Below are 25,479 nucleotides of genomic sequence, written 5' to 3'. Positions count from 1 at the left end.
TCACTTGCAGTATGTTGTTCCGTGAGAGGGGGTAGGAACGCGTTGTTACGCAATGCTATTTTAAGAATATTCACAGCTAGCCTGCAATTAAAAGGCAACAGGATTTTCCTACCTACTGATAGTTTATTGTAGCTGGTCAATTTAATGACAACTTCCTGGTATATGAGGCTTGTTTTGACCAGCATATCTATTGATTGATGACCTCACTGATGACCATGCAACGGGCTGTGTCGGCAGCTGAAGTCATCGGTATTCGCAATTCATTCATGATTTTACCGTAGTTTTAGGGCCTTGAATTTCACCTAATAGCCGGGCTAATCTTATCACACAGGCTGCACGGTATTTTCCGCGGCCGCAAAAGGTGGGCGAGGCAATGATGAGTAGTGACACTGTGGAGGCTCGTTTCGAGAAGGTTAGGTATGTTACGGTCAGAAAGGCGTGGCAGGCAGATCGTTTGGATATAAATATAGTTAGTTTTTTTTTTGGTACTTACATAAAAGATCAATCGTGCATTGACTGGTTGTTGTGTGGCAATTTAATCTTATTTATATGCGGAAACTTTTGTATAATGTATGCTTTATATAATTCCAGTTACTTTTCTTTATTAATACTTAAGAATAATTGATAGACATGGAATTGTTTTTAATTTTTTTTTATCATAAAGCAAATGATAAATCCGTAAAGCTTTTACAGACAGGCATCAAACAATCTCAAAATGGTATTTCAACACACAAATTAATTATCAAAGGCTCGTTTGCGGTCAAAAGTAATCAACACACTGTTTGTTAGAACTGTGCTTTTCTATCGCCGCAAACATCATTCATCTTTATATAGCCGTTATCTTTAACTGCCTAGCCCCCCCCCCCTCGTATCTCCGAACTTAACTGGACGGATCCGCAAAATTCAAACGGCATTCGAAAGCCCTGTCATATTTGCTGAAGAAATTCCAATGTCATTGACCTCGGGGTCACCGATGACGTCACAGGTCAGGTCAAAGATAAAATGTTTTGCCGTTCACGGGTCTTTTAGGGAATGCGCCTTAACCCGCGCCCTGATGGGTCTGCCGAGCAACGCGGTCTGATTGGGGGGGCATTTTGCCCCCCCCCCCAAGATCTCGAGAACCACGCAACATAGAGACAAGCGGCAAACGGCGTTGGATAGCCCTAACCCTAACGGGGAACTACCTGGTGACCCAATTTCATTGACCTCCGAGTCTAACCGATGACGTCACAGGTCAGGTCATATGTCGAATTTTCACCGTTTACAGGCATTTCAAGAAATGCGTTGTACAATCGAGTAAAATGCATGTCATTGAAAATCTCCGTAGGGATGGTCCATAAAACACATATTTTGCTATTTGAGGTCACTGATACCAGGACAGGTCACAGAGGTCAGGTCACTGAGGGTCAAAATATGAAAATATCATGTGATGCATGGTTTATGGTCCATTTTACATGACAAATGCGATTATGTGGGTCAGGCAGGCTTTGGGACCAGTTTAGGTTATGTTCTGGTGAAGGTCAGGTCAAGGTCAGGTCGAATAAGGTCAAATTTCAAACTTGATATTTATGCATAAAATGGGTATCAGTTCGATGCAGCTCGTCACGGGGAGTCTAAAGGTGGTCTTTGTTTTGCGCTACGTGGTCTAGAATTGCTAAAAATTGAGTTCAAAAATTTGACGTCATCATTTTTGAACCGTTTTTTTCGCTATAACTTGGCCAAAAAAGGAGGTATCGATCTTAAATTGGGTATGTAGATAGAGGTACGCAGTGAATATCATGTGTATTCCGTTTTTTTTTTCGAAAAAGATGGGAATTTTTCGAGTTTTTCTTCTTTTTTATTTTTGAGGGTCAAAATTCCAAAATTTTCAAAATTTGAGATTGCAGTTTTGTAGCGCCATTTGTTCTCTAAACATCCAAATAAAGAACTTTGAAATTGTAGATTGTGTGAGCATTTCAAGATGTCATGTATTTTACTCATATTTGCTCGAACATGACCTCAGTTTGATCTCAATAACTCCTGACCTAAGGTGACCTGTGACTTGAAATTTTGTGTGATGGTGTCAAATTGATGCCAAGGACGGTATTGAAAATTTGGTGACCCTGCGCGCCGCCGTTTTCCTGCTATTTAAGAAAAACCACGGTGGGCCCGAAATGGCCCCGCCATCAGGGTGCGGGTTAACACCGAGCAAAACGCATTTATCAGCGATAGGGGGTCAGTCGTCTAATAGATATGTTGCAATTAGAGGTCACTGGTCATACCAGGTCAGGTCACAGGTCAGGTCACCAAGGGTCAGCACATGAACCCAGTTTTACTAGGGCTGTGCGATGCATATTTTATGGCCATTTTTCATTTCCAACTCAATAGTGCTGGTTATAAGACCATCAGGAACGGTTTAGGTCACTTTCTGATGGTGGAGGTCAGGTAATAAAAGGTCAAATTTCAAATTTGATATTTTTGCATAAAATGGGTATTGTTTCGATGCAGCTCGTCACGTCGAGTCTAATGGTGGTCTTTGTTTTGCTCTACATACGTCGTCTTAACCCACGCCCCACTGGGGTCTGCGTATAACACGCCCTACTGGGGGGGGGGGGCTATTCATAGCCCCCCTCCTAACTCCGAAACTACTGGGCCGATCGTCAAAATTCAAACGGCGTCTGATAGCCTCGGAAAAACTGTCGAACGAAACCTAATTTCATTGACCTCGAGGTCACCGATGACGTCACAGGTCAGGTCAAATTAAAGATTATTAGCATTTTGGCTTGTTCACGTTTTGGGCTCTGGCCGCCGTCTTACAAGTCAGATCAGGCTCATTTTGGGTTTACACACTCGTGAACAGATGCTCTAGATACCCTGAGGGTACCAAACTTGTACTTGAATTTTCAGGTCAAGGTCAGGTCATCACAAGTCACGAAAATATTATATCATGCGTCGGTCATGTGACACATGTTTTATGGTCCATTTAGGCCAAATATTTCGAATTTGATGTCGTCTGTGTCATTCGAGGTCATTTGGAGCCGAATTTAGCTTAGGTCAGGTCACTTTCAGGTCAAAAAAGGTCAAATTTTGAAGTTATAATTTTTCAACAAAAAAGGTGTCTATTGGATGCAGTTTGAGCTCAGGAACACGATGGTGCTATTTATATTGGCGTACGATGTCAAATACGTGGTGAAAATTGATTTGAAAAATTAATAGTTGTGAATTTTTTTTTGCAATAATGCGTATAACTTGGCCATTTTTGAAGATATTTAGCTAAAACTTGCTAGAGTTAGTCATAATAACGCGTTCTATCACATATATTCCGTTTTTTTTTTTTCGAAAAGTCAAAAAAAAGAAAAAATTTAAAATGTAAATTTTGAATTTTATTATAGGGGAGAGCGGGGAGAGTTGTATCATGTCCAAGTTGTAGGTATCAGGGCGAATTGTGCTAAACTTATCCAATAGATGGCGCTCGTGACACGACCAACCGACGAAATTTTCCGGGCGCCATCTTTCCCTGTTCTGTCGTGTGGCTGGGTGGACGCGTCTCGAGGTGAGAGCCGATTTTATGTTTTTTTAATGTCATTCTAAAAAAATAAGTTGCAAGAAAATGTGTGTTTTGGGCATTTAGATGTGCACGAATTTGAAAGATCTCAGTAGCGGTGGTGAGGGTAGGTTCTAAGGCTGCGTGAGTGGAAATGGATTTCTCCAGCTGTCCCCTGTTTAGCGGGTACAAATCCATTATAGGCGACCTTTCATGTGTCAAGGTCAACCAAAGGTCATTCGAGGTCACATGAGGTCAACATGAAACTTGACCTTTTCCAAACAGCATATATATATCATTCGACGTGGCTTGACAAGGCAAATGCGATGGTACCACTGCCGAAGCTCTAGGACTATTTTTGTCGAAGTTATTTGCGAAAAACTAAAACCACATTTCGTGGTCGTTGACCTGAACTCTGACCTCAGGTCACCAAAACTATTTTTTCTATTTTTCTCTAGGTCAAACGCTACACAACCGTGCTCGTAATTTGTCTTTATCTCTAAAACTCTATTTTTAGCAGCTATTTGAAGTTTGCGTCTGTGACGCCGAAGTTTTCCGTGCAGGGGTCTAGAAAAATCGACCCTGTGACGTCATCAAGGGGGCTAGTTCCAAATTTTTTACTTCAGAAGATGTCAAATCGATTGGATAAAAGGTACTGAAAGTTTCGCTTCCCTGTCCCTAAGCGTTCGGGAGCTATCGCAAATATTCGCCAGGGGGGGGGGGGCGAAAAACGCCCCCCCCGGGCCCGCGAGGGTTAACTTGCTCGGTCGCTCGATATCGAGACTCCTGACGAGGGTAGTCGCAGTTGGGGGCAGATGCCAAAGTCAGTTGAAGTCAGTTGAATTGCATGGACGTTTTTGTCTTGCTATGATACAGACGCTACACTTACCTACCATTCCAACGGTTATGATTCAACCCGAAGTTGCCCGATCGGACGGTAGGGGTTTGGGCCTACGCAATAAGCTGGTCTTGGCGTGGGCTCCGGCCAAGGCTATATAAGAGCTCGGGCTCTGTCATCAATCCATGTGAAAAATTCAGCCATTTTTTAACTGTCCTTTTGGAGATTTGATCCGCTTGACCTGTGTGATAACAGCGTTAATGTCGAGGGGTTTACCCGCTGACTAAACGCCTACCTACCGTGTGTCATACATACTGCCATGTCATGCATGCCACATCATGCCATGCACTCAGTACATGGCATGAGTGCACTTGACATGTAATGAGACCACCTTTGACCTATAGGCTACCTCCCTTGCGCTCGCAGGAACCTCCGAAGATGGCTCCGGCCGTCAAAGAGAAGCACCTGCGCGAGATGCGCGCCCACCTGAAGGCGGAGCTCGGCGGCGCGATGCGCGACTGTGGCTACCCTGAGAACGTGGGCGACTACCGCGGCGACGACGAGCTGGGCACCTTCGTCTCAGAGGTCAAGGGCATCTTCTCGGCCGGCCTGCAGACAGAGATCGGCCGCGTCATGGATGAGGAGGCGAGTTTGATACTGCTGGGGAAGAGTTAGGCACGGGGTCTTGTGCGCTGACTCGGTGGGGGGGGGGGGGGGCTGTTGTTAGGGAATGCCAGTGTAATCTAGCGGCATAAGGAAATGGCATCGTCATGTCTTAGCCGTGTACCTGACAAGTTGCTGAGATTACGAGGAGAGGAGACACGCAAACTCCCTTTTTCTTAGTTCCGAGCGGCGGCGTGGTGACCGGACAGACCGCCGGTGGTCGACTCCAGAGGACACGCCGGTAACCGCAGCTGTCAGTTTCGTCAGCAACTCGGGCCATAAAAATGCGCCGCTGTGCACTGTGCAGGAAGCCTTTTTGTGGAGGTGTCACGAACTCCCGATGGCAAAAGCTCAGCTTGAATAACCGGCTTTAGCATGAGCTTTTCCCTGTTGTCATGGGCTTTCACTTGTTTTTTTTTTCTCATTTTATTATCAGCCGATGCATTTGCTGAATACCTACAATATATCGTGTCGTCTCATCTGTGGAAACGGTCTTGCTAGCTACCATTCACTACCCTGATATAAATCGAAGTTTATTGTAATATTGGTTCAATCTGTGGTGTTCCTTCCTCCTACATGTCCCCCTTTTAACCAATTGATCTAACCCGCAACCTCCAGTCTGCGAGTCAACCTCCACCGATTTCCGCGTCGCTGCACCGAGCTGTGCTGATAAGCTGACCCAGCTGACCTGTGCGGTGCCCTTTGCTGTGCTGTGCTGATCTGCGCCGAGCTGTGCTGACGTGATCAAACGTCACGCCCCCACACAGAAGGTGCAGTCGGCCAAGGTGCGGAAGGAGCGCGACGAGTTCCGCGACCGGGGCTCGGACGAGGCCGACACCACCGACACCGACGACGAGGAGGAGCTGGGCAAGCGGAAGAAGAAGCGCACTCGGCTGCGTCCCAGCGACGTGGCCGGCCGCGCGCTGCTCACGGTGCTCGCCAAGGACCCGGCGCAGTCGGCCGAGCTGCCCAACAGGTGCGCCCGGCGGAGACGGGAGGGGCGGCTGTCGATTGTCTCATGTGTATAAGGAAAAACGAGAAAAGGATTTGTACAGGGGATGGAGGGGTAGGAGCCAGTGCACGGCTCACTAGCTAAATAACAGTACAATTGTCATTGTTATTGGAGCTGAGTGAAACAGTCCCGCCTCATCTTCCCGCAGACTGAATGACCAGTTCCACAGCCCCTCAATGTTCCTTTAACCGATACGATCGGATGCCCAACCACCTCCTTTCCGGCCCAATGACCAGCCCGGCCGCCTCTCCGGCAGACTGAAGGGCCAGTTCCCGCTGCTGTCTCGCCCGTTGCGTCGGCACGTGTGGCTGACAGAGCTCCTCTCCAGCGAGAACAAGCGCCACGTCAGCGTGGAGGAGGCAGAGCCCCAGCTGATGGCAGCCTTCAAACAGACCCTGACCAAGAGGACCAAGGAACAGAAGGGTCAGAGGGCGAACCGCAGCCCGCAGTGGAAGCTCATCGATAACGTCCTTATCGAGGCAAGTTAGCGGCGAAATCCTAGTCAGGAAGGGTAGCTTCTGGGTATTACCAGTTGAATGGGCAATTAATTGACGTTACGTAACGTACTGACTGCTTTGAGATTTCATCAAGTCAGTTGCAACCTACGTTAAGCTGCCTGACATTTGTCAGATAATTATGACACATGCATTTCCATGCTCTAAGGTTTAGGAAAGGTCAAACAGGCAAGTTAGAAAAGACGCGTTGGCATTTCGCCTAGTTAGACTTGTTTTCCATATCGCCCCTAACTACATTTACCGTGCCTATGGTTGTCCACGTAAAATACCTACCAGATTTTTGCGCGATTGAATCTCACCTTTCTCTAGCCGAGTCTAATAATTTATCGGTGAAAGCTGATTGTTTCATGCCAGATCAAAGCTGAATCCGGCTGGCTCGAGAGTCGGCCTGACCTGTTGTCCATTATACATAGATAAGTTATATATAGGTAGCATCAGGTTATTACGTTGGTGTATGACGGCGTCCCAGGCAGTCGTGCTTTAGTTTGCGGTGGCGACTTACATGACTTCTGCGGCTTCGCGGTCCTTGCAGACGGGACCGTGACCATAGTCTTTTTCCTGACCATGCAATTACTTGTGCATTAATAGAAAAAAGATCAAACATCAGATGTCACTTCCGTGCCTGCATAACTGGCTCAGATGCAAGCTCAGCCCGATCATAGTACATAAGTATTCAATTTGACTACATTAGGGGAAGGTGGGCATAGGTCGGACACCTTTTCTTTAGAGGCCATTTGCTCAGTAACTACTAGGTTCGGTGACCTGCACATAGTACCCTTGTTGGTCCCATGTGTGACCTTCATAATTACCGCGAAATAAAGGAGTTGGCTTGATATGCGATAGTAGATGACGCGGAAACTTTGGGTGACGTCAGATGTCCGAAAGTACCCCACCCGTGAGGGGATGTCTGGCAGTGGATTGGGTAGCTTCGGACTGTCGGCAGCCCTCTCGATTACATCACAGTTTCATTCAGGTACGATGTGCTCTCAATATACCCGATGTCAAAACGTCACATATGTTCAATAACGCCACTTTCACCCATATGGGAGACGAAATCTGGTAGGTACTGGAAAGTCCCCGTCCTATTCCCGTACACTCACGCACGTACCAACCGAAATATCTACCAATTTAAAAATGCATTCATTTAGGTAGTTAAGGTATAGTTTTAGACGTGCAGCTTACCATTTAACGATCATTTACCATCTTCATGCCATTTACCATCTGATGTGTAGCTTACAGACAGTCCGAAGCATCCCCACTTCCAACTGCCCGAAGCATCCTATCACGATTCACGTCCGGATAGCATGTGAAATGGCGATTCGTAAACAGACGTGAATTCTCAAGCCCGTAACAGCAGGTTAAGTTTACAACAGCCTAGCAATACCGAGATAAGGCAAAACAAACCGTCGCAGTTCAGCAGTTACAGGACACTACGATAACATGTTAAAAATTACATCACCTTTTCAAAAAAGGAAAAAAAACGGCAAACGCACCTCGCTTTCAAGCGCCCCCGCCGCCCGCGAACCTGGCCTTGACCTGGCCGCTGTATCCGGCCTACTGAGTCGGCCTACTGAACGCGACGAAACACACCGCTGCTGCTGCTGCTGCTCTCTTAGTGTTTTCGAGGAATTTGACTTGCCCGGACTATCCTGCCGTCCAAAATATACCCACTCTCCCTTATACGCTTAGTTAATGAGACAATTTATTTATTTTCTTGGGATGGGGTGGGGTATAGGGGCTCAGACTTCAAGTATGCATATATCGAACTCAGTCATCAGTGGCGTGGGTATAGGGATTTTAATGCCCGCATTATAATAAGCTATTTTCTCCTTATGTAAGTGAACGTACCTAGGTATTTATCTCTTTATGAGTCTATTATTTTTGTTATCCAACTTTCTCTGACGACTTATCGGTTAATCGGCTACATGATCGTTTTCTATCGATGAAAGGTGAATTGAATTACCCACCAAGTTGGTACCCAGCCTTTAAGCTTGGTTAACCTATAGCCTAATACTTTTGCAGTAAAACAAGCTTTATATATGCATTGCTGTCCTTAGGTTCAAACATGAAATAGCAAAGGAGACATTTTGATTCTTCCCTCATGGAATATCCGTAAAACTGTGCGAAGACTGTCCACGGTAAAATTGTTGATGGCCTGTGGATTACCTCGAGAGGCATCCCGATGTGTATCGCCGCAGGCTTACGACCGCTCGCTGCCGCTTCGGCCTCTCGACTGCGACGACCACTTGATCCTGGCGGCTCAGGCTCTGAACGTGCTGAACACGTACGACAAGGGCTTCACGCACACGCAGGCCTACTGGCTGTGCCCGCTCCAGCTGGCCATCGAGGCAGAGGAAACCGACACCGGTGAGGGTGCGCCGGGATCCGAGATGGGGATTTATAGAAAAAAGTCGCTGGTGCCTCTCAGAACCTGCCCGTAGACAGCGCAGTGTGGGTGCTTTTCGGGAACTCATCGATTTGGCATGCTTGGACGCACACTCAGCATGAACTCAATTCGTGCTTGGCGACGAGGGCATGGAGCTTTATAACATCTAATTTTATTATTGACTTGTAGCGCAAATGTTTAGTTACTTCATATTCATAACATATCATAAGTTACTTCACTGTACTTTATTTCATGCATAATTTACTTTATTTCAAGCATTATAAGCTACTTACCTTCATAGCAAAGATCATGACTCATATCATGGTTCATGAGGGACGGTACGGTTATGACGGCCGTTTACTATAATGATTTCATCGCAGCTCTGAACTCTGCGGTCTGCGGGTTGTCAAGAGGTCGGTTTCAAGACAGACGTTTTAGTTATAGCGTCACCGTCACATTATCAGAATTCGGTACTACCTGCGGTAGTGCAACCACAGGACACATGTGTTCCATTTCTCAGAGTCCTACGTGATTCAGCTGGCTCTGTACCTGGACCTGCTGCTGCGACACTGCAAGCCCTCCACCGAGCAGCTCTTCAAGCTGGCCGACAGGGTGATCGAGAACGTCAAGTCCAAGGACCCCGAGTACCACCGGCACCTGCAGGAGATCTGCCGCAACCGGCCCAAGGTGGTGATGCAGGTGAGCATGAGGGGGGGGGGGGGGCACCCGGGCGGACCTCGCAAACCATCGCTCTGGTGGGATGACAGACGGACGGGGGGGGGGGAGACCATCGGACGGGGCATCACGATTTTACCAACAACACAGGGAACAAGTGCCACAAAGCGGAACATTTCTAAAAGTCCTACACTTTCTCACTGCAAAAACGCTTTCCACATGCCTTAGAAGTTAATGGAACTGGCAGTTCTGGTCATTAACAAGATATTCTTTTGGAAGTTTGTGCTAATCACTTATGCAAGATTCCTTGTTGTGCTTATTTATTTACCTGCGCTCATTATCGTAACTTGTACAGAGGTCGTGTTGACAGTACGAATTCCCGGCGTGACCGATTCCATCAAAATCTGCGTCCGGTTTCAATGCTGAAGGAAGGATGTTTAGTAACTCCTGGAGCTATGCGGTGAATGTGACATTTCAATGAGCATTGGTCAACGGCAGAGATACTAAAGTATGATGATCTGTAGGCTGTAAGGAAGTGAAATGGGACTGTCAGTTCCTTTTTTGAAACGTTGAGATCGGGTAGGTAATCCTTAGCTCTTAACGACTGTTATCGAGCAGGTTTTGCTCCGAAGGTAAATCGATAGCTGCTGTAGACTGGTAAAGGTTTTATGTTAATATGCATGCCCAATGACCAATGACCATTGCCTTTGTGACTCCCATTCACTATATTTTATTTTCAGCACAAACAATGACATTTTGCAATCTTGGATATATTCCGATTACGTCCAACAAGGCACATATTTGGAATGCGCTCGTGATTTTCCCTTATAAATGTTTGCTTATTTTTGCATTTCTTGGAGATAGGCAGGTAGGTACGGAGTGGAATGTTGTGGTTGAGGTTGTGCTGCAGTATATCCGTTGATGTGCACATTTGGCTGGTTAGGCTGTCCGAGGCTGCAATTGTTTGCGGATCTCAGTAAATGACCCTGCGCAACCGCCGTTTACATCTTTTCGACATAAGCTGTCGGCTTACCAGGGTCAGCGGCCTTTGCTGTTTGGAAATGTCGGCTCTGAAACTTCATTTTCACTTCCTGGGCCTTTTTTACTATTATACTGCGGTTGTGTTTTTCTGGTAAAACCTTGGTTAGGTATACCTACCTTTGGGAGCTCAACCGATTGAGGCTATGAGTCTTATATGTAAGTACGTACATGCCTATACGAACTTATGCAACACCAATTCTTACAGGTGACGTATAATCCGTGGTGTAAATTGTAATAAAGGCAATGAACCGTACATGAATGAATGGCAAGCAAATAATGTGATGTCAGAACATGTAGCGTTAATAAAAACGCGTGATTTCGATGTCTGCATTATGTACACGTGTAACTAAGGTCAGTTTATGCATTCTCCAGGATTTCATTCCAGAAGTTCTTCATAAGGACCATAAGACTGCCGTGAAGCAGTATAACGAGATGCTGGACATGTTAAAGAAGGGCAAGGAGCTGAGCGCCAAGCAGGTCGACATGTTCTCCGATCCGAAGATATTCATCCGCAAGTGGCTTGTGCAGGTGAAACCATGAATGTTTTCTGGTCAGTTTAGTTTTGAGGCGCCAGAGCATCGATAACTAAGTGTTGTAATATAGGTTGAAGAAGTGCATCCCATTGTTATTTATTTAGGTTTCCTTATGAATATCTCGCTGGAGAAAAACTGTGTAATTATTATCCGTAGCAGATTATCAACACTTCCTTCGACTACGATTTCCTCTCATAGTGCTCAGTCACCCTGCTGTAGCTCCCTGCAGTGTGCCGTATGATAGCTCCCTCTGCTGACCCTTTCCCGCCGCGCCGCGGGCAGTGTTTTGTCGGCATTCTGAGTGTGACGGCGCAGCAGCTGCTCTGGGACCAGCTGTTCCTGCGCGACTGGAACCGCGAGCTGCTCTTCCACGCGGCGGTGGCGGTGCTCCACCTGATCCGGCCCTGGATGATGCGCGCCACCTCCTATAGCGGCGCAAAGAAGGTCAGAGCGCGCCATGGGCAGCCAGGGGTGACTGGTGAGGGGATGCTCATGCTGACTTGGCAAGGGACGAAACTTGAGCGTTAAACCTGGAACACAGCTTTCAAGCGTGTAAATCACGTCTCAGTACCTCCCATTGGAATACAAGGCTATATTTGCCGCTCTAAACTCTCAGCGCATTGAGGTGCGAGCTGGGAATAGAAAATGTTTTCCAGGGAAAGGTGCTGAGACGCGACTAGCACGCTTCAAAGAGGGCCAACGAGGCAGGACTGAAGCTTTCTCGGCGAATGCCGAAAACCCCGTCTCAGCATCGTCCCAAGGGCACAAGGTACAGCGTGGAGAAAAACCAAGATGGGCTTTTCTCGCCCATCGGCGGATCTAGGGGGCATTTTGGGCCAATGCCCACATCCCCCACAGCGCTCGAAATCGCTGCAACTTTGCCGCTTTTCTATAATTGGAAGAAAACTAAAAACTTTTATTCGGAAGAGTTTGCTTTGAGGCACACAACGGTGCATAAGGAATCGAAATTCGAGTTTTTCAATTAGAAAAAGAAACTTATTTTGAGGGGACGTGTCCCCGCAGCGTTCAAGACCGTCTTTCTTCATCCGCCAGTGTCTCACCCTCACCCGGTCTCACCCTTGGTCTCACCGACCGCACTGAATTATTGGATTGGCGACTGAAATATTTGCTAATTTTGCCTTGTTGTTTTTCTGGTCGCTGCATATAAAAATGGATATGTAGACCAAGAATCAAGCCATATTTTTATGCCATACGAGTAGTTCGTTGTTAGAGCCATTGGTAAAACACTGATCGTGGCCATGCTTTTTATGATTATATGCTCATATTTGGCTTTGGTTTAGGTACTCACGAGGAATTTTCTTCACTTAATATTCTTCGATAATTAGAAAGCATAGGCTTTGTGCTGTGATCGCAGCGATCATTACACAACTAATCTTTGTTATCGCTGCCAATGATATGACAAGTGGCATTTCTCGGTACTATGACGGCATTACTTGCTCGTCCCAATCCCAGTACTCTGTGCACTCTCACCATTAATAACATTATTTATTAAAACTGTTTATTACCGGGGTAGGTGTTCCTGGAAGAGCCCGGCAAGCTGTACACCCTGGACGTGCGGAAGGCCTTCATGCATCTGGTGACTGGCGGCAAGTACTCGGCCCTGCCGGAAAACAAAAACTACATCAGTCCACCGACTCCGGCGGCCGCACCGCGCGAGCCCAGCCCGCCCCGGCGCGAGCGGAAGACCGTCCTGCCGCCCGGTACGGTGGGCATCTAGCAGCCATGGTTTCGGGGTGGATCAGTTTCTGATGGTGCATTTATAGGGCTAAAACGCGCTCAGACAATGCCAGTGTTGTCTGATTATCCTATATAACGCAAGATTAGGGCTTTGAGCCGGTGACATGCCAAGATAACACATGTCCTGATTATTCACTGCTGTATCTTTCGAATATTGCAATACTGAAAATGAAAATTTTGCCGTATTTTTCAGTGAAGGACGCCAAGCCGGCGTCGCCGCCTCGACCTCGCTTTATGCCAGTCAACATCAACCTGGACGATGATGACGACGAGGAGGAGGTGAAGCCGAAAATTGAGCCGCTTCCCGACTCTGCCTCGAGCTCCTCAGAAGGTAAACTAAAGGCACGCACTGTCCATTTAGTCCTGGGACGCTAGACTTTTTTATATTCCACGGGTAGGTGACGCTATTCGGTTGGCTATGTGCTGGACATTCCACAGATCCCAACTTAACGAGCATAAACCTTTGGTGTCCAGTTAATGAGGACATGGACGTATCACTTATCCCACCTCGCCAGGACTGTATGTACATACCTTACCCCAGCTCAAGGCTATAAGTAACCCCCGGCCCATCCTGACTGGTTGCTCCGTGCGTAGCTGAGTAGAAGGCCTAGCCGAGTGGACGGGCCGCAAGCAATGTGACAGTGACGATGGTGACGGGGGCTGTCACAGCTGTAACCTGCTGTCCACCAGGAACTGACTTCCTGTCCACACTGCCGACTCAAACCTGTCAGGGATCATCGTGCCATTTAGAGGGCTTTTCTGTTGGCCAGCATGTGTTGCGGTCTGCAGTGCCAAATAAATCAGTTGTTAACCTCCAACCTTTGCAGGTGTAGGTATCTTGATGGTCTCTAACGGATATCACTTACCACTATCTACTCATCATCGCCTCTTTGTCCTGTTTCACTCCATGCAACTGGATTTCGTAATTGGCTAATTATAAAAAGTTATGTTGTACATTGTGGGATCTAGCCAGTGGTTACTTAGGTTATCTCGGCCAATCTCGGCTATCGTTACTGTTCTCTCTTGCGCTGGATTCTCACGAGTTTTGCAGACTTCTAAACCCAAACAGCATGCTAAAAGGCACATTTTATTGTTTTGCATTAAGTGATGTCTTCTCAATGCTAAGCCTTCCAGTTCCGAATAATTCAAAGGTTCATTGCACCATAACGTTGTTTTGACACAATCCTACAACACTGGTGGTCACTTACACTCTAGCCACACGGGAGAAAAATATTTTCTATACAGAATGTATGTTTACCTTGCCTCATATATGAACTCAGCATGAGTTATTTACTACAATAATATGCAAAAAGCGATCTTCACCCTGTCCATATGAGCCAATTCACCGGGCGCCGAACCCCTGTCCCAGACTCTGATGACGAGTACTGAACCGCTGTCCCAGACTCTGAAGACGAGCACTGAACCTCTGCCCCAGACTCTGACGACGACACGCCGCCGCCGCGCGACCCGACGCCGCCTCCCCGGCCGCCGGCGGCTCCGGAGGACGGGGCGTGGTGCCCCCATGACCGGAGCCAGGACGGCCGGCTGCCGGAGCCCACCCCGGTGACGGCCACCTTCGACCTCTACATCGACAGCGTGCGCTTCATCCCCGACAACGCCGTCTTCTGCAAGGTGGGTGCGACTCACGAGGCTGGTTTGAATCGCGGTGGTATCGTGGAGAGGAAACGGGTCTCTACAGGGGTTGTGTGGTGATCAATGTTATTGGTGAGTGGTGGTGAATAGTGAAGTGGATAAATGGGTGAATGTCAATCCGGGTGTATTCGAATCTGCAAGTGCGTTATGGTCCGAGGGATATCGACTGCACTGGAGCGTTATCGGGATTTTCGGGGAGCAGCGTGGTAAAACTCCGGTCACTCGTGTGATCGGGGCTCGTGCGATGTCGTCAGGTGACCGGACGCGTGTTCAACTTCAACCTGGGCGGAGAGGCAGAGAAGCTGGACGACATCCTAGCCTACCCTCTGCACAGCTCCAACCACCGCTGTCCCCGCTTCAACTTCAGGATGGCGCTCAACAAGGACCGCGTCATCGTCAACCACAACATGGTCATCATGCTCAGAATCTACTGCTATGAAGAGAGCACCAAGTAAGTCGGTGCCGATGAAGCTCAACTAACAGCCGTCAGTGACGTCATTGTCGCCCAATGCCCGGTTGTGGGGAGCTGCACCCTGCTCTGAGACAATTCTGATCTCCTGGCAGCTGATCTGTCAGTGATAACCGTCTTTGTATGTACCCAATGACCTCTCTATTGTCTACCGAACTAGGAGTCTTTGCCGAACAACCGGTAGTTCTGTCCTTTCAATCGCCTCTTTTTAACTGGTGTTGAATTATCACCGTAGCATCAAGCATTGCACACATCTTTTTCAATCCGGCGACCTGTGAAAACACGATCGTGGGCCGCTATTTTAACCCGCGAGTTGCTGGGGGGGGGGGGGCGTTAAACGCCCCCACTTTTTTCGCCGGGCCATAGCATAAAAACGGCGCGCCGCAGGCGCGCCAAATTTTGGGTACCTGTAGGGAATTAATTGAAGTTTATTGTGACAAAGTTTCAAAAAAAAAATAGGTCGGAAAATTTTTGAGATACCGAGTTTTTAGTGACGTCATGATTTCTGAGTTTTCGACCAAAAACGGCATATGTTAAAAAAATCATATAAAATCACAGAATAGACATACAGACATGCCGTAAACGCCATTAGACTGCCAATACCATGAACAATGAAATGGCTATCTTCGATTATTGATTATCGCTCCGCATTTTCCAAAATCTTGCACTGAATCTTGGCAATTTCTCGTGACTACTTCACGACCATGATACATGCATTACTTAAATTGAACTTTTTTAGCCAAACACGTACACATATGATAAAATGAATGTCACCATCGTGTTCTACGCCCCAAATTACCCATAAAACATGTGTCACAGGCTGCGAATATCAGTTTTTATTTTCGGGGATATGTGCCTGCCCGGTTGACCTGACCTTGACCCTGACCTATGCTTGACTGACCCCTGCATGGAGCTGACACTCTTTTAGGCCTTATATGATGGATTGTGCACCGTTTTGACAGAGTTTATGACGAGAGGCGCCCATTGCGAAGTCCTGAAGTCCATGCTACTGAAAGCCCGATTTCAGGTGTTTGACCTGACCTTGACCTAACCTGTGACCTCAAAATTCAAATTTAAAGTACTCATCTGAAGCGTCTCGTGTCGCGTTCTTTCGTTTGCCGCCTCGTGCGTTTCACTACGCCTTTTGGTTCTCGAGTTATCGGCTGGGGGCGTTTAACGCCCCCCCCCCCCCCCCAGCAAACGGTGGGTGGCGAAATACCCCAGCAACTGCTGGGTTAATCTGCTTTTCTTGCCGTGTCAAAACTTGTACGCAATCGGCATATGCGATGTTCTTAAAGGAAACTAGAATTAGGTTGTGGTTGTAGCATAAGCTAAGTAGCTGTAGCTGTAGCTAAGCTGTGCTAAGTTGTGTATGTAGAGGAGAGCCCTTGAAACGCTTGGCGAGCTCCACGGGCTTAGGAAGCTTAATTAATTGGACATGGAGAATCCGCGAGTCGCGGGTCTTGAGTCTTGACTGCATTTCGACGGCAATTAAACCCACGAAAATGTGTGATTAGTTTATTATGTTGTGGGCTAGATCAGAAATAGTTAAGCAGCAACGTATCACGTATGGCAAATTGATAAGGTAAAACACTATCCCATTCCTACCAGCGCATTGCGACAGCATTTGAGGGCTCGGGTGGCGTCTATCTTCCCTTCCCTTTATCTCCGTTCCGTCGTTTCCATCCTCAGGATAGTCAAATCCTTTCTCCACGCCTCCACCTCAGTTCCGGGCTGGACGGGCAACTTTATCCCAAGCGGTAGCTCTACATCTGGAGCAGGCCCGCAGCTGGGTGCAGTGGTTGTAAAGGATTGGGTGGTCTGTCCACTGGATGGGCTCAGCCCCGACGAGCCACCATGAGGGTGCCCGCCCAGACCAATGTCTTTCCCTAATTCCTATCGACCTACCGGCTCTGCAATTGCCTTAGCGCAGTGAAAACCACTAGTCATCATCGTTTAGAAATAGATAATTTTGTGGATTGTTGCGGCATAGGTAGCTATTTTGTTTGTTTTTAACAGGTAGTTGTATCTGGTTGACTGCAGGTAGTTTTTAACCCGCGACCTGGTGGGGGGGGGGGGGCTATTTTTTGCCCCCCCCCCCCCTCCAGACTTTTCGATATATCTCCAGCACCGCTGCGCCGATCGTCACCAAACTTTCAGTACCCTCCCGGACATCAATTTTACACATTGTGACCAAAATTTTTCCAAAGGCTATGATAGGTTGGCCGTAAATGACGTCAGAGTGACGTCATGTTCTGCCGTTTTCGACCCAAAAAAGGGTTTCGCGGGAAGAGCTGTCAGGCCTATAGCTTTGCAAATACAGAAAAATGATAAGACATAAAAGCTGTAGAATCGACAGGGCTACAAAACTGCTATCTCGGATTTTTGAAATTTTTGAATTTTGACCCCAAAAAATCAAAAAAATTTTTTTTTTGGATATAATAATCGAAAAATCCAAAAAGTTTTTTGAATTTCGCAAAAACCGGAATATATGTGATAGTCCTTACCACCTTCCATCCACATACCAAATTTGAGATTGATACCTCTTTTTTGGCGAAGTTATAGCGAAAAAAAAACTGTTCAAAATTGATGACGTCAAATTTTCAAACTCATTTTTTAGCAATTCTAGACCCCGTAGCGCAAAACAAAGACCACCATTAGACTCCCCGTGACGAGCTGCATCGAATCAATACCCATTTTATGCAAAACTATCAACTTTAAAATTTGACCTTTTTTGGCCTGACCTTAACCTGACCTTGACCTGAACTTCACCAGAAAGTGACCTAAGCCGTACCTGATAGTCTTATAACTAACACCATTGAGTTGGAAATGAAAAATTGGCCATAAAACATGCATCACACAACCTAAGTAAAGTTGGGCTCATGTGACCTGACCTGTGACCCTTGGTGACCTGACCTGTGACCTGACCTGGTATTGTCAGTGACCTCTAATAGCAACATATCTACTAGGCAACTGACGCTCTATCGCTGATTCTCGACAAAATGCGTTTTCCTCGGTGTTATAGCGCATTCCTTAGAAGACCCGTGAACGGTGAAACATTTCATCTTTGACCTGACCTGTGACGTCATCGGTGACCCCGAGGTCAATGAAATTCGGTTTCTGACGGCAAATTTGACAGGCCTTTCGAACGCCGTTTGAATTTTGCGGATCCGTCCAGTAGTTTCGGAGATACGAGGGGGGGGGCAAAAAATAGCCCCCCCCCCCCACCAGGTCGCGTTATAAACAGACCCCAGCAGGGCGCGGGTTAACTCAGTAGTTGTTATCGTGTGAGAGTGATATCCTAGTGAACAGTTTGGAAGTAGGGTGAATAGGTCAAAAACGCCCCCCTTAAGCGCGAACCCTTCTGACACTCAACCCAACACAGATTACTTAAACCTTTGGGCACCATCATGTAGCTCATTCTTTTTACTACGTTTTGAGACCAAGAAAAGACACCTGCGTGTGGTATTTAACCCCCCAAAAAGGTTTTCGCATACCCTTGCAAAAGGGCGTTTTGCCCCATACCCTGGGTAATACGCCCACACCCATGTGCAAAGCGCCCCCACCCCATCTATCAACAGAAAATGATGAACATGGCAGAACTTGACGTCGTTCTGACGTCATTTGTGGTCAACCTATCATAGCCTTTGGAATAAAATTTTGTTGCAATGTGTAAAATGAATGCCCGGAGGAGTCCTGAAAGTTTGGTGACGATATCTGCAGTCGTTTAGGATATATCAGCAAAAAAGGACAGGGAGAGGCCTTTTCGGCCCCGACCTACAGGGCGCTACCCTGCACTCTCACCACCGTGCAAAACGCCCCCCTTTCAGAAAACTGGGGGCGTCTTGCCCCATGCATCGAGTAGGCGTCTTGCCCCATCCACTCCATTTCCGGTCAACAAAATATTGACAAAAAACGCGCCACTAACGCCGCAGCATAATATATTCAACAGAATGACAATAAAACGCAGTTTTGAGTGATGTGCACAATAGCAAGGTTTGTGATATAGAGAGGGCATCAAAATATTAGGAATCTTCTGCAAAAACAACAAAAACAACATCCAAAACCAACATCAGCACCTACCCACGCTGCTCCTCAAGACTCAGAACCGGAAATAGAGACCTACGTAAACAAGCAGCTGACTGTTCTGAAAGACAGGATAAAACACCTATCCGTCGATAAGAAATACGATTTTTTTAGGGGAGGCGTTTAACCCAGGGGTGCGTTTTCCCCACAGTTACCCTATAACGTATAATCAACTGGCGTACTGAGATCACGGGAGAAAACGGCGGCGATGCATTGCCAGCTAAGACAGTGGCTCGTATTTTTGGAAACGAGACAGGGCATAACATCATTTTTTTCCGTCTGTTTCCTGCCTCGTGATCGGTGGATGACAAATTTATTTGATAATATAATGTATAACATACGTCAAATCCTAGCGTGGATCTGATAAGTGATAGATTAGGTACCTATGCATTTTTGTCACCATTGAACCCATGTTGCGGTTAATTACACGGGTTCGCTGAATTTGCAAGAAATGTCAGCAAAAACATGCAGGCTGGCAAGCGCTGCCAGAAGACCGCAGGGTATTTTTCGACGGTTTTCGTTGAAAGAATGGGACATCATTATACATATAAGGCTCCGTCTTACAGCCAGGCCAACCCATGGAAAAGTTCGATGGTCAGGGGATCGTGGCCAAGGGGTGGCAGGGCATCATACTGTACAGGAGATTACCTCCCGATAGTATCCTTGATTTCACCATCAATCATTACTATCAACGCTTTGTCAGTGGACGAACTGTGAGCCTTTTCAGCCCCCCCCCCCCCCCCCCCGCCTCCCCCTCGACCGATCCCAGATAACACCTTTGTCTGGAACAGCTTCCGTTATTGATGTGTGAAGATCTGACACGTCTATTCAACGGTTGTCAACTGCGGGGTGTGTATGCCGCGAAAAAGTTTCACTGGCAGCGAAATGGCGGAGCGTGGTAATTGGTGACCCCTACCCTCCCCATCAACGAGGGAGCTATTTGAGCTTCACCTTTTTTCTGACAGTTCATGAAGCCGTCTGGCCGATGTCCCCCTCCCCCCTCTCGCCCTCTGCCGGTCCTAGGGCGAAGCCTTCTGATCCACTTCACCCCCTCTAGGCAGAGAGTATGAGGCCATCTGACCCCCTTCCCCTCCACACACAAACACAGTGTCAAATTGTGAGGCCTGCTGACTCCATCCCCCGTCCCCTGGCCCTGCAGTCAGATGGTGGTTGCCGGCACCACGCTGCTGGCGCCGTTCGACTCCGCCCAGGGGAAGCCGGTGCTGCGGGTCGGCGGCCACCAGCAGCGGATCCGGGTCGGCCTGCCCAGCTTCGAGGGCGGCGTGGCCAACCTGATGGCCAGCGACATGGACAGCAACCCCACCATCCCGGGCCTGACCATCCTCTACCGACTGCTGCCCCACACAGAGGTACGGTACGAGTCGCTCCCGGTCAGCCATACCACTGGAAACCACGCTGGCTATCAATTTGTCCCGCGAATGCTTTGAAAAAGAGTCTTCTTGCCCAGTAGAACTTACTGCTGAGTGCTGAATTCTGACCCGTGACCTCTGACCTCTGACCCGTGACCCGGTGGTCAGTCGGCGGTGGACGCGCCCGAGTACAGCAGCGGCTACTACCAGAGCGCCAGCTGCGAGCCGGGAGAGTCGGAGAAGCGTCTGTTCCGGCACTACCTGCGCAGGGACACGGCTGACCTCACTGTGGGCGAGTGGTGCCGGCGGCTGCAGGAGAGGCAGAGGACCAGCCAGCTGGCGGATGGACCCAACCTGCAGGTGAGGAACTGGTGGGGAGGGGAGGAGGGGAGACAGGGAGGGACAGAATAATGGAGAGGAGATGGAGGCAAAAGGGAAGAGTTTGGAGAGGGAGGGAAGGTTAAGAATGCGCTGGTTGATACGGTAGAGGAGAACCAGATGAGATTGGAAAATGTAATTTAAAGGAAAGGGATGGTCAGCACATGGTCATTGTGACTTGTGTGTGAGTTTAGCATAAGGTACCGGGCGTGTAGGGGTACTAAATCACACGCTGACTAAGTGTAAATGCACGTTTTACGGTGTGCCAGATGACTGCAAGAGGGCCCTCAGTAATCAGCCTTTGTAATGCGTTGGATCATTTTAATGACCATTTTATGGCGTTTAAATGACATTATGATGACCACTCAACATTCCGTAAATATACTCGTACATCCAACTCATGTCGATGTAGGTCTATACGGCTCCAGTCGACAGGCACTTCGGAGTCGGATATCTTGGAATGATATCCGGAATACCTGTACGGGGATTGGTATGACAGTATTTTATGAAACGAGTGAGTCTCTGCGTCAATTATTTCGAACCTGTTTCGAATTAACCATATACCGTTAATGTTTCATATCCCATATCCATCACAAGCTCACACAGATTTAGCTTTAATGGGCTTCTTAATTAGCAGCACAGATATATGGCACCACTGCGTCGATAAAGGCCTGATATTGCGTCATAGTTAAGGCTTATTGCACGGTGCTCACTGCTTATGTAGCATTGGTGTTGCGATGACATAACCTGCTGATACTGACTGGTGATAATAGCCCTATCCCTGCGACTGCATTTTTTTTTTTTTTACTACGGACCAATATTGCGCGTTTTAACACACCGAAATGATCTGTAGGTACTGCGCAATGGTTCCATGGCACTGCAAAATACAAATTAAATAGACTTTCCAGCCTGTCATATCGCAATGCATTGGCATGCATAATGCATGTTGCCTTTCGTGGAATGCTCAGAAGAGAAGAGTCGGGCAGTATACCTACCTACAGAATAAAGCCTCAATGAAGACCCTGATCTGGCCCTGACCTGACCTGACCCAGACCTGTTTAAGGCCGATGCCTGACCCACGCTGACTCATGTTTCTGTTCTGGTGGTAGAAATGGATGGAGACGATGCTGGAGTCTAAGAAGGAGAAGGACAAGGACAAGAAGGCAGCTGTGCCCGATCTGGACCTGCAGAAGTTCATCCATTACGACATCGAGGTCGGCGCCAATGTGATGCTCGAGCAGGCGTTCGGACTGCCGGGTAAGTGATCTAGGACTGTCATAAGGCTGTCGATGCCTATGTAAACTCAGACTCAAAACCAGGGGAAACCTTAGGATGGGAGATTTTTCAACAGCAGGACAGGCTATGGAGCTTGTTGGAACGATGGTAGGTACGGTGCCAGGTAGCCGCCAAATGAAAAAAAAATGTCTGAACACAGATCAGGCATAACATTATAAGCAAAACACTGGTCGTGTTTGTTTATAAAGCGATCGTCAGGAAACGATAGCACAAAAAAACATAGGACGATCGCTTGGGAATCGAATTCACCTAAAAGCAAAATGCTCGCTGCAAAATGTAGGTAACATGCTTTGCGTGGTATATCAAACGCTGCCCCCTTGAGCATGCTTCGGGGCTATGCTGCTATCACGACTCTCTGTGATAGATGGGTTGGCTGTTTCAAAATCCGGTGTCATTGCCCGTCCCTGGCAAGGAAGCATTTTATGTCGCAAGACTGGTTGAATTGATGCTGAAGTATTGTTTGGTAAAAGTTTGCGAAGCCCGGTCATTGCCCGCCGGGCTGGCTCAGCGCATTGCCTGATTTCGAAATAAGAAACGGCGGACGTAACTGGATAGGCTGGCGAACCGGCCGAAAAATGTGTGACCGCGCGTCAGCACGATTTTGGTCGAGGTAACCGCAGCTTCCCCAATATGGCGGCCGCGCCGCTCTCCCCTCCCTCCCGTCCTCCCCTGCCCTAGCCCGTCAGCCAATCACAGACAGGCTCCAACTAACACCCCTCCCCTACGCCGGCCCGGAACTCAGCGCAAAAGATCGTTCTGGTGGCTTAGGTCCAGTATTATATATTAACGGTACCCCCACTTAACCGACTTGATTCGATATCATCAGCAATTATAATATATGTATGTGCTGTGAAATATATAATTGTATTCCAATTATCCCTAACGGATTTTTGACAGTATCACGGATGGATAAGCGTGAATGCGTGTCAATCATTTTGTATTTAATGTCAGTCTCAGAGTCAGGTGGCAACATCTCAGTTGATTCTATCAGATCCTGTTCACATATAACAATTTCCAATGCTTAAAAGTAACATTTATCATAAGCAATTTCAAATGGGTTCCACTGGGATTAGTTCACCCAGCAATGAAAGGTCGCTGAGTACGAATGTCTCGCAGTAGGTACTTTATGTATACACCTGCTCATTTTCTTCCCAGCTCTCTGAAATATTTCCTGAGGTAGGTCGAATTTCCGTTATCATCTACCACATCCCATAGGCTATCATGTGACATATTCCTTATCATGCCTACTCTTTCTATCATGTCTCAAGAAAGTGAGGGCATCGTGATGTCAATATTGTGGTGAATGGTACAATTTTACCTCTTTATCTGCTCAAAGGACCTTTTAATATGCAGTGGTAAGTTCCGTTTAGGCATAAAAGTAGTTACATTTTGTATGGTTGAAAGCTCATCAAATATCTTTAAACGCTCATTAGTACCTACCCACCTAGCTCGTAAATCAAACGTCAAAGCGGAAGTAAACTGAATTGTGTCCTGTTTCAGTCACTTCCAGGCATCAATCATATTTGGCGCACAAGCCCAAGGCAAGCATTGCCCATTGAAACGAGGCCACCGAAGCTGTTACTGCCCCCTTCCCAAGGCCCCTTCCCATGGCTGACCGGGCTGACCGAATTAGTGCCTACCTATTAGCCGTTTTCATGACGGTCTATTCGGCGAGTGCACCTGATTTGACCACATCTGCACCTAATCTCTTTTACAGCAAACATCTTCATTTTATGAATTTATTTCAGTGTTTTAATCGATGATGCTCTCAGATGATACGACAAAGCAGGCATATAAGCAATTAGTGTCACCCTAGCTGACAGCTACAAAGAGACACGCTGAACCTGATTTGACCAAATCTGCACCTGATCTGCACCAGATGTGTACCAAATGCAGGGGCGCGGGAACTACTTTCCGATTGGGGGGGCACACCATAATAGAGGTCAACCTAGGGTACCCCCAAATCTAGTTTTCTCACCGGTTTTAGGCCACTTATTTTTCACCCCTCGGCTTTTTCAACAAAAAAAAAACACTTGCAAAAAAAGTGTGGTATTCCGTCTCAAAGCTGTGGGGGCACCGCCCCCACGGCCCCAGAGTTGGGGGGGGGGGCAAGCTGCCCCCACTGCCCCCTCCGGCTCCCGCGCCTATGACCAAATGTGTACCAGATGGCCATCGTGAAAACGGCTATTACCTCTCTGATGACTTGAGACAGCATGTGTGAGATCTCCCATTGCCGATCGAAGTTTATATTGTTCGATACAGTCCAACAGTTGGCCAAATCATCGGCCGTTACTCCACACGAGTTCCCTGATGCAGTGCTTAGCTGTCGTGTTCGATAGTTTGACAGACGGACGCTCCCTTACACACAGGACAGTAAGCTGTGTCTGTCTGCGTCACAGTCGTGTGAGGTGACTCACTGTCCGGTGTGCCACTCTGACCTGGGCGCGCCTCAGCACGTGCTGAGGTAATGCCCGTGCCTGGTGGAGGAGCCTCCCCCCCCCCCCCCCGGCTCTTTAGCACGAGAACTGAGCAGGCCGGCCGTTTTGCGCGTGCGGCCGACTTCAGTGCGTCAGTCTCAGTGTTCCGGAGTGAGCCACTGGCTGGACCGGGGCGTGGAGTGAGCCACTGGCTGGACCGGGGCGTGGAGTGAGCCACTGGCTGGACCGGGGCGTGGAGTGAGCCACTGCACTATGGTTGGAAACGGCCTCACGGATGGCCGGGGGTCAACGCGAAAAAATGTTTTGCCCATAACTTGTTAATGCGTAGACCGACTGCGATGAAACTTTGCATAGGTATACCAGTGTCTTTCGTGCATCATACAGTAACTCAGAAATGACGAGGTCACGTCACGTCACGCGTGTGTGACGTCATCATTGCAAGTATGCTATAAGTAGCCTATGTCTTTCGTTATGTTATCGATATCGCTAGGCATTTTGAACATGTTTTGAACACTGCTATTACTGAATGGATATTGTTGTTATGCTTTAGGGCGAGAAATATCAACGTAGTGACGCACAGTGTCTTACTATTGGTCATAAAGGGTCAAAAATTTGGAGAAAGAGTATTTATGATTTTTTTTTAGATTGGGCAAAAAAGTAAGAAATAAAATGACGATCAAATGACAAAACATGCGTCAGATTAACCCGGCAGTTGCTGGGGTATTTCCCCATCCGCCGTTTGCCGGGGGGGGGGGCGTTCAACGCCCCCAGCCGATAACTCGCGAACAAATAGGCGCAGCGAAACGCACGAGGCGCGGCAAACGAAAGAAGAACGTGACGAGACG

General features: G+C 47.7%; 1 protein-coding gene across 1 annotated transcript in view; it reads left to right on the top strand.

Annotated features, from left to right (window-relative positions):
- LOC122369000 overlaps window positions 1-25,479 on the top strand; it is a 109,488-nt gene that overhangs the window by 71,699 nt on the left and 12,310 nt on the right. Inside the window, exons 3-16 of the mRNA XM_043343354.1 lie at window positions 4,788-5,006; window positions 5,792-6,000; window positions 6,293-6,515; window positions 8,750-8,918; window positions 9,458-9,636; window positions 11,026-11,181; window positions 11,469-11,630; window positions 12,721-12,907; window positions 13,138-13,275; window positions 14,380-14,576; window positions 14,852-15,048; window positions 20,312-20,522; window positions 20,691-20,882; window positions 22,010-22,157. Coding sequence (XP_043199289.1) covers window positions 4,788-5,006; window positions 5,792-6,000; window positions 6,293-6,515; window positions 8,750-8,918; window positions 9,458-9,636; window positions 11,026-11,181; window positions 11,469-11,630; window positions 12,721-12,907; window positions 13,138-13,275; window positions 14,380-14,576; window positions 14,852-15,048; window positions 20,312-20,522; window positions 20,691-20,882; window positions 22,010-22,157 — 2,587 coding nt within the window. The remainder of the gene's footprint in view (window positions 1-4,787; window positions 5,007-5,791; window positions 6,001-6,292; window positions 6,516-8,749; window positions 8,919-9,457; window positions 9,637-11,025; window positions 11,182-11,468; window positions 11,631-12,720; window positions 12,908-13,137; window positions 13,276-14,379; window positions 14,577-14,851; window positions 15,049-20,311; window positions 20,523-20,690; window positions 20,883-22,009; window positions 22,158-25,479) is intronic.

The sequence above is a fragment of the Amphibalanus amphitrite genome, unplaced genomic scaffold (genome assembly GCF_019059575.1).
Source record: "Amphibalanus amphitrite isolate SeventyFive unplaced genomic scaffold, NRLGWU_Aamphi_draft 000997F_arrow, whole genome shotgun sequence".
Lineage (NCBI taxonomy): Eukaryota > Metazoa > Arthropoda > Thecostraca > Balanomorpha > Balanidae > Amphibalanus > Amphibalanus amphitrite.
Note: the sequence above shows the minus strand (reverse complement) of the source record. Positions and strands in the feature narration are given on the sequence as shown.